At 43.2% G+C, this 9,349-nt stretch overlaps 1 protein-coding gene across 1 annotated transcript; it reads right to left on the bottom strand.

Moving 5' to 3' along the window:
* Positions 1-1,293: 1,293 nt before the first annotated feature.
* Positions 1,294-9,002, bottom strand: LOC306920612 (serine/threonine-protein kinase ULK3-like; the record flags this gene model as incomplete). Its single annotated transcript, XM_079497422.1, has 4 exons — positions 1,294-1,479; positions 4,839-4,879; positions 7,912-7,990; positions 8,940-9,002. 4 exons carry the CDS (start codon positions 9,000-9,002, stop codon positions 1,294-1,296), a joined length of 369 nt encoding a protein of 122 aa, XP_079353548.1.
* Positions 9,003-9,349: the final 347 nt, after the last annotated feature.

Here is a 9,349-nt window from a genome sequence, read left to right as displayed (position 1 = left end):
GTGCTATGATATTGTGACGGTAAAACAACACTCACCACAATGGTGAACAAAAAAGATCTAGCAGCTTGTCGGCACATTATTGAAACATTATGACATAGCCTATCTATGTATATCAATGATTACAATCTGGGCAGACACTGATGAACTGTAGACGATGGCAGGTGAAGAGCAATTATACTTTTCACACAGTTCATACATAGTCCATTATGGTGAGAGCCTCCATTCATCATACATCATCACATTGCGGCCAATCACTTTTGGCGTCCTCACTGTTCTGTCCTCAATTTTTATTTTTTATCCTCACTTTTTAATCAGAAGTTTTCGCCAGCTCCAGCATTAAAGGGTGGTGGTAATAATATTAATAATACAAATAAAATATTAATAATGTAATGTAATAATGCATGTATAATAGTAGGCTATACAAGATATTAGCTAGTGTGGTGTGGTGTGGTGCAGAATCATATTTGGAACAGCAGATGGCAGCATCATCCAAGGTATTTGTGTCTGGGGTTTTAAACTCATTAGTTTCCCATTCAAGTCTCACATAAACACAACAAGACGCATGGGCATTCTAACCCAGTTACTTTTTAGCTCAAGAGTCAAGACCCAAAAGAGCCAAGAGACCCAAGTGCACAACGAGTAACTTCTAGCAGCATTGTGAGCATTATAGATCTGCTACTTTCGCTACTGTTCATAAATTCATAAAATGTAAGCTCACAATGCGTGCTTTGCAGTTCGCACTGCAGCTTGTAGATGGCTATTTAGGCTACTTTCACTACTTCTATTTCTACTACCATTTGTTTTCAAAAGTATCGAATTTCTTAGATTTTTCTTTTTTTATTCATGAAATTACTTGAAATCATTGCATTTGTTTTTAATTCATGATTTATTTATTTGTCCGCGACCCACAAATGGGGTCCCGGCCCACTGTTTGAGACCCAGTGATTTAGAGCGTCAGCCCCGCCCATTTAGCTGATGCAGGCCAAGTCATGCGGTAGTACATGGGTAGTACGCCCCCCATAGCCCCTCCTCCTCCTCCTCCTCCTCCTCCACTGTTTTGAATGTGACAGAAGAGATATCATCATGTCGGCGTAACAGTGTGAGCTGTGGAGTGAGTCTCATGGAGCTCATTGTTTTTTGGGACCCGAGTCCATCGTCCTGACGCTAATACAATTGGATCATATCTTCGTCAGGGGGGAAGCTGATAGCTGGAGATCGTTGTTCGGTTCCCCCCCGAGCTGAAGGAAGGAAGGAAGGATTAGGAGTAGGACCTTTAGGACACATCCATGGAGATCACAGCCGAGGGAGAAGCCGAGGAACGCAGGTGAGAGTGACTGACTGGGGTAGTACTATCATGGGCCTTCCTGGCAAGCGGTGGCACGCTGACATCTGTGACCTATCGGTTGTTGTGACTCGTAATTCAGGCAGCATTTTCCTCCGAGGTGGAAAGCCTGGTGACGCGAGGTTAAGGCAAAATCGCTGTCGGAAAAGGGTAGATCTTCTTTACTGATTGCATCACATTATTACATAGTAAATTTAGCCTTGCCTTTGGCTAAATACATATATGATAGTCTGGCTCCAAGGCTAAATTGGCAATTATTACACGTCTATAAGGGAAACGTATTTACATCCCTTTCCAAAAAGGAAAACACTTGTTATTATACTTATTATGTTATAAGCTACGACTCGAGAGTCTTAATCTAAGGCTATCCGTAACGTACGTCTCTAAATGTTATGGTGGATTGAAAATGGTGGACCCTATTGTAAACAAGTCTAGTGCTTTATGGTGTCGTCCACAGTTAACAGTTTTGTATTGAGTTGTGCTTGAAATGTACTGTAATTCTCCAAACTGATTAACCACGTCAGCCCATATATACTATTTGAAAATAGATGATCTACAAGCTCATGACGCGTTGCAAGTCGCAACAGATCTGCTAATTTTGTGTTTTATTTTAACCCTTAGACAGATTACTACTGGAAAACACGTGGAGTTTTGCATTAGTTCTGTCTGACTTGTACGTGATTTTCCGTAGTTCTCTTTTTTTATTAATACCAATAAATTAATTCGGTCCGCACCTCTGTATAGAGTATCGAGCATAAATATCAACTACATTTCCCAGAATTCCCGTGTCACGTGACACACGTGTATGCTTTCCTATTGGAAACTGACGCCCAGCCAACAGTGAACAGGGGCGTTGGTTGACTCCTCCGAGGTGGGAACTGGAGGAAGAGTTTTTCAGCCAGGTTTGCAGTCGCCGCAAAAAAAACAATCTGAAAAATGATCCATCCGTGTCCAGTGGCATTCTCCAGTCCCAGACCGTTGGCCGGGCTGCAACATCCACCCTCGCGGATTACACGTGTGCAATGTTTTTTCTTCTCCCCACCGGAGTTACCACCAAGGCTGATGCCTTCGCTAAAAGGTAATTTTATTGTATTCGAAAATGCCCTAATATGACATGTCTAGTAAGACGATCCCTATATTTGGCCCGAGCCGACCTAGTGCTGATATCAGATAGATGTGGTAGAACCATATATGGATAGATCTAACTGGTTTAGTCATCGTGACAGGCATAGTCGGAGAATATATAACAAGGGTCGGTACTATAGGTGATCGACGTAGCTAACAAAAACATCTGATCAAATGAATGTATTGTACTGTGTCTTTGTGGGCCGAATCGTGGCATCGTGGCATACAAATAGATCTTTGTATAATTAGTATCACGATAAAATAATATGGCGACGTTAGAATGACAATGAGTGATCGTGCGTAATGTAGCTGCCCAGCGTATATCCAGCACCATCGCGTCACCACATTCCACTGGCTGTTGGCTAGTAGTAGTTGCTAACAAACGCTGCACAAATGGTACTGGCTATTGGCCGGGCCACAAGCCCGGGCAATAGCCAGTACCAATGTTGCTGGATGATTGCGACGCAATGGTGCTGGATATACCCTGGGCAGCTAGCTACATTACCAGCGATCACTCATTGGTGTTTCATTCTAACGTCGCCATATTATTTTATCGTGATACTACTTATACAAGCATCTATTTGTATTTTTCATGCCACGACTCGGCCCACAAAGACACTGCACAATAAAATCATTTGATCGCCAGCAGCCGGGTAAAACGCCATGTAATAGTAGCGTGCACTGACTACAGCTAAAATGTTTATTTCTTTTTATATATTTAGAACTGGCATCAGATGAGGAGGAGGAGGAGGAGGATGAAGAGTCAAGACTGCGATGGCGTTCTCCGACACTGAACCGGATTCATTCATTCATTCATTTCAGGGGGGGGCAGTTTTTGGGTGTTTTTTTTATTTAGCCTACTCACACATAACCTGACTCCGCCAGATGGGGCAGCAGAGAGTACACTGGGTTCCCCCCTCCTGCTCCCATCTGGGAACTCTCAGGCAGACTTGATGCCCGGCCACAAAACGGCCTGGCCAATCAGCAGCAGCTAGAAGCTAGAAGCTGCTGCTAGAAGTTGCTAGAAGCTGCTGCTGATTGGCCAGGCCGTTTTGTGGCCGGGCATCAAGTCTGCCTCAGAGTTCCCAGATGGGAGCAGGAGGGGGGAACACAGTGTACTCTCTGCTGCCCCATCTGGCGGAGTCAGGTTAACTCACACACACACACACACACCGTCAAGGACTGGGTTTGGGGACATTTGGGAGGAGTAGCTCTGATCCATAGCTCTAAATGCGCATTTAGAGCTATGGATCAGAGCTAGGGGAGGAGTAACTGTTTTGTATGTAGGCCTATTTATTTTCTGTAATATTTATCATTTTATTATGTTAGTAGTCGTAAAAAATAAAAGACGCTTTTACAATGAGTTAGACCTGTCATGACTATTTTGTTCACTATTGTGAGGTTTATTGTATATGACTAAGCAAGTTTCAACTGTGATTTACTCTGTAACGGTAGATGGTAATAACTCAATTTCTTTTTTATAATACAGTATACATTCAAGTCTATATTTTGATACATATCATGGGCACCAAGTCATATCAAAACAATGTCCTTGGATGTGTTTTTTATCAAAACTGTGTTTCTTCATAACAGGTTTTTGAGATACATGCATGAATAGACAAGGTACTGGTAAGACTATGTAAACATGGTATATATCAAAATGTGCGTTAGAATGTCTAATTTTACCCCAAAAAAGAATTGAGTTTATATGATGTTCCAATTTCAGAGCTATGGGGACTTTTAGCTGGATAGGTCAGATTGATCATGACTGACCATGCTATTTATAGATGGCAAAATATCTACAGTGGTACATGTGAGAAACATTTTATTTTAATTGAACTAGACAACTCACCCTTTAAAATGAGATATTGCATGGCTATGTACGCCCAGCAGAAAAAAAGTTATTTAGAAAATAAAACTTCAACCGGGCATAACTTTTTTTGGTTGTCCTAGAAACGGAAAACAGTGTAAATGCAGGCTCTTTTAAATGGCTTCCAACACAAGATCAACATCATTCAAAAACGCCATTCTGCCATAGAGAAGTCTACAAACTATATAGAAATCCTTGAAACTCTCAAAGAGTTAAACATTTTATACATTTGAAAACTTGAAATGGGACATTCTGCATAATGAGAACTTTCACGTTTGGTACTTCCAAGTTTTGATGCCAGTACCTTTGTACTTTTTACTCAAGTAAATTCAGAACGCAGCACTTTTACTTGGAACAGAGTATTTCTATAGAAATGTGAGTAGTTCTTCCACCACTGCTCCCGGGGGCTTGGAGGACAAGGACATAAATTACATGGACGTTCTTGGTACAGTGGGCACTCAGGCAGAAGGCCTCCCCACCCACCCTCACCCGCCCACTCACCTCGCCATGGAGCAGCTCTCTCCTGCGGCCCTGCGGCTCGGCTGGCGCACAGACACACAGACAGAACAAGGGTATGGAGAATAATGAGGGGACGCAGACAGAGAGAGATTGGAGGGGAGGGGGAGGAGAGGGGAGGGGAGAGAACAGAGAGAGAGAGAAACAGAGATGGATCATTGGGCTACCCAATCATTGTGTTTGCACAAGGAGAGGTAATTTACAGAGCTGGGTTTGGGGTTTTGCTAGCGTGTCGAGTCGACCAGGGGGCTCCGTGAGGGAGAGGAAATCGCTCTAAACTGGGCCAGTCTTTTATCAATTAGGCTGCCATCCTGGAGCAGAGAGAGAGAGAGAGAGAGCGAGAGAGCGAGAGAGAGAGAGAGAGAGAGAGAGAGAGGTGGGGGTTTTCTTGTAGCAAAGCAAAGCATGTTGGGAAGCCACGCAACAAAAGACCCACCGGTGGCCAAACAAAGCCCCCAACTCCCCCACACACACACACTCCGGTGTTGTGTGCTGTCCCGAACAGAGATAGACTCGGCCCCCTGATCGTGGGGGGGGGGGGGGGGGGGGGGTCGCACAGGGAATGCAGAATGATTGGAGCACTTCTCTACAGAGATAATAGTTTTTATTTGTTTCCAGTGTGTAATAACAGAGAAATGAACTGTGCTCCGTGAATGGGAACCAGATGGCAGGGCTCTTGATACCACACACAGGCTGCTGGCACAAGGACTCATCCACAGGCTCTGAGCCACATCTGGATGGATGGCTCCAGCGAACGTCTTCCATTAGGACCATCTCTCCCGCATGAGGTCATGACGGAGCCGGAGCTAATAGGCGCCAGGCTGCAGTGCAGTCAAGAGAATGCTCTCTCGCTCTCTCTCTCTCACATGACTTTGAGTCTGCCTGTCACTGTATGTATCTTTCAGTCTTCTCTCCCTCATTCTTTCACGCTCTGTCATTCTTGAAGAGACTCACTCTCATACCATCCCACTCTCGGTCTCTCTTTTTCTAACCCCCCCTCCAAAAAAACAACAACCAGACAGACAGACTGACTGACTGAGAGGAGAGAGGGAACCATCATTTAAACATCATCACCATCTCTAATAACAATGACAGCCATTGGCCAGGCTCTCTCTAATACAAGCACACATACATTCAACTCCCATCTCATAGTCAGTGTAAAATCACACACACACACACACACACACACACACACACACACACACACACACACACACACACACACACACACACACACACACACACACACACACACACACACACACAGTAATGGCAGATTCCAAATGCAGGAAAGTTGAACCAGAAGGTGTTTTTGATCTATTGAATACTTAATTAGTTCGAAATTAAAACCGCACGTGGTACAGTAAGGCATTAAAGTTAAATGGACAAAAAGGTTCTGGGAACTTGTTTCCATTGTGGTCCTATGTGTAACTCCCAATTTATATTAATTTATTGCGGACTGCAGTCTGCAATATTTTGTATGGGGTTAGTCTACTTTAAGTTGCTTGATACATTTTATCACGGTCCCCTACTATACATGATAGTGTAACCATGGTACCTTGGTTCTGGTGTCTCATACTGCCATCTGCCATGTTTGTTTTTATGACTTATTTCATTATTTGAATGTTTTTACTGTATTTTAATGTTTAAGAATTTCCCAACAAATTATAAAAAAATCACACCGTGTGAAGTGAGTGGTGCAACTCTGTGTGGGGGTCCCGGAAGTTCCAGGCCCACAGGACCACAGCCAGGGTTCCGGCCCGGTTCCGGCGAGCCGCCCCACGTCCGAACCGGTAGAGAAATGAGAGAGTTACCATGTGGGGGTCTCTGGGGGTCCGCGGGGGGGTCCCCAAAACACCCAGACCCCCCCTCTACTGTACACTGTACTGTACTGGCACACCCAAAATCATCATACTGTATATACAGTTAATATGTGCGTGTGTGTTTGTGTGTGTGTTAGGTTGCGCACAGGCGGTGAAAAACAACCATGCTATTTTCGTGCTCATACCCAGGCACCCACCCAGCCAGCCACCCAGCCACACACATAGCTCCGTAAGGGAGTGGTTGCACCACTCAAAAATAACTGAAAAAAGTAATTGCATTAGAAGCACAATATCAGTCAGAACCAAGGAAGGATGAGTATTTTTGACGAATCTATCATGGTTACATTTGTGTGAAGTTACAATGGGTTTGTATAGGAAGGATAAGGAAGGGTCTGATAAAATGAATATCAAATATCTAAATACTGAATAAAGCAACTTACAAACTGTCTGGGGTTCTCACAAAAGACACTGAGTACGGTAGACATTAAAATAACCCCAAAAGTGTTCGGGTGACGCAGTGGTAAATGTCCCTGCCCAGGCCACCACCACTGAGGTTGTGGGTTCGACTTCGAATCCACCACGATGCATCTGGCTTTGTCGGGCGTCTATGCGAACACAATCGGACCGTGTTCGGGGGAGGGAAGCCAGGAGGGCAGGGCGATATTGGTCTTTGCATGTATTCTACGGACGCCATCGTGTGATGGGATAAATCATGCTAGACGCAGCTTCCTCCGTCAGCGACTAGTTCCGATGTGACCTTTAATCAGGCACTTAACAACTTTCAACATGATGTGCCTATTTTGGGGATGTCATTATAGGCATAAATTGTAGTAATTGTAGTAAAAGTAATTGTGAAAATGACAGATCTACAAGCTCACAGGGGGTCATATCGGCTATTTATATATAATTGTTGTGCAATAAGGTAATTAGGAATTAAGTTGTGATTCATTGGAGTTGTTCAGTGGTTAATATGAATGTGAAACTCATCACACACTGTTTTGGCAGCCATGCAGTCAACCAGTTGAAGAAATTGCAGATTGAGGCTCTGCTTTTATGAAATATCCATCTATTAGGGTTTTTTCTTACGACTTATACTGTAAGCTTGTAGATAGCCTATTTTCGGTGTGTGACATACTTCCATAGATAGAAGACCCATGCTGACTTCTATGGAATCCAAATGACTGAAATCAGTCAAATAATTAACTTAAACATAATAATAATTTTAGTCTTTGTACCTGCGAGGGCTAGCAATAGTTCTCCTAGACACTGCTGGTAGAGGTCCAGTGCATCATTCTCATCCAGTCCACTTTGCTCCTGGAATGAAACACAGGAACGTTAGGGAAAAACATGCTGAAATTCAACCACACGCAACAGAGTGTTTCTCAACTGATTATTAGCCACCAGGATCCTGATTTTGCACTAAACAATATTTAATCATTACACATATATAATTGAAACTGATAAAAATCTAAATGCATTTGTATTGGCTGACGTTTTTATTTTTCTGACACTAATGCAAATATTATTTCTATCTGTGCAATAAAGTGTGTTGACAGCGGATGCAGTGAGTTATGTGAAAGAGAACATGGCCAACATAATAACAGAGCAACCAAACAACACACAAACTATATGTTTACATTTGGTTCACCAGCCATCTAAAAATATGCAGTTCAGATGGGAAACTACAAGCAGGGGATGCGTTTTTGTGTCCTGGTATGTGTCTTCTTGTGCTGTTTTTCTTTTTAATCTTAGCCCTGCCTCTGACGTGTGTGCGTATGTGTGCTTGCGCATGTGTGTTACTGTACTTGTGGGGAGCAAATGTCCCCACAAGTATAGTAGAATATGGGAAACACGTTGTTGTGAGAACTATTTTCCTGGTCCTCACAAGAAACTCACGTTTTATGGTTGAACATTTATGCCTGATTTATACTTCTAAGTTGTGCGCTTAACTCCACCGGAAAATAGCTGATCTACAAGCTGCTCACAACGTAGATCTGCTATTTTCCGGCTTTAGGGCATGGTTAAAAATGGCAAAAGAATATATCATGTAAAAGTATTGTTGATAAAACTGTGTCCTAAAATGTTGATGTCCTCACAATCATAGTAATACAAACCTGTGTGTGTGTGTGTGTGTGTGTGTGTGTGTGTGTGTGTGTGTGTGTGTGTGTGTGTGTGTGTGTGTGTGTGTGTGTGTGTGTGTGTGCGCACGCACGCGCGTGCGTGCGTATCCCAGTGGCACCCAGCGATAATCATATAATCTAACCTTAGCTATGGCGGTGGAGGCCAGTTGGAGGGCAACCCGAAGACGTGGATGATCAGCAGACATTTCTGGAAACAGCAAGACAGAATAATGCCTAATTTATCATTTGTCAAGCAGGCAAATTTCCTGTAAATGAATGCCCTACTTGGTCATACAACTACAGTGTCACACAAAAGTTGTCCATCTGATACTATATAGTATCAATAGTATAGTATAGTACAATATAGTTGTGCCATCTTTTTTTAGTTGAATCCTGAAAGGTTTCCATCCAACAGAGACGATATACGCCGCTATACGACGATGTCCCATGCCGAAGGTAGCAGGATTTACAAGCTCACAATGCGATGCCATGTCAGCTTATATGACTAAGTATAAATCAGGCTTAACCACTTAAACCCTATATACTTAGTTGG

Source organism: Electrona antarctica (genome assembly GCF_951216825.1).
Source record: "Electrona antarctica genome assembly, chromosome: 3".
Lineage (NCBI taxonomy): Eukaryota > Metazoa > Chordata > Actinopteri > Myctophiformes > Myctophidae > Electrona > Electrona antarctica.
This window is presented reverse-complemented; position numbering and strand designations above follow the sequence as displayed.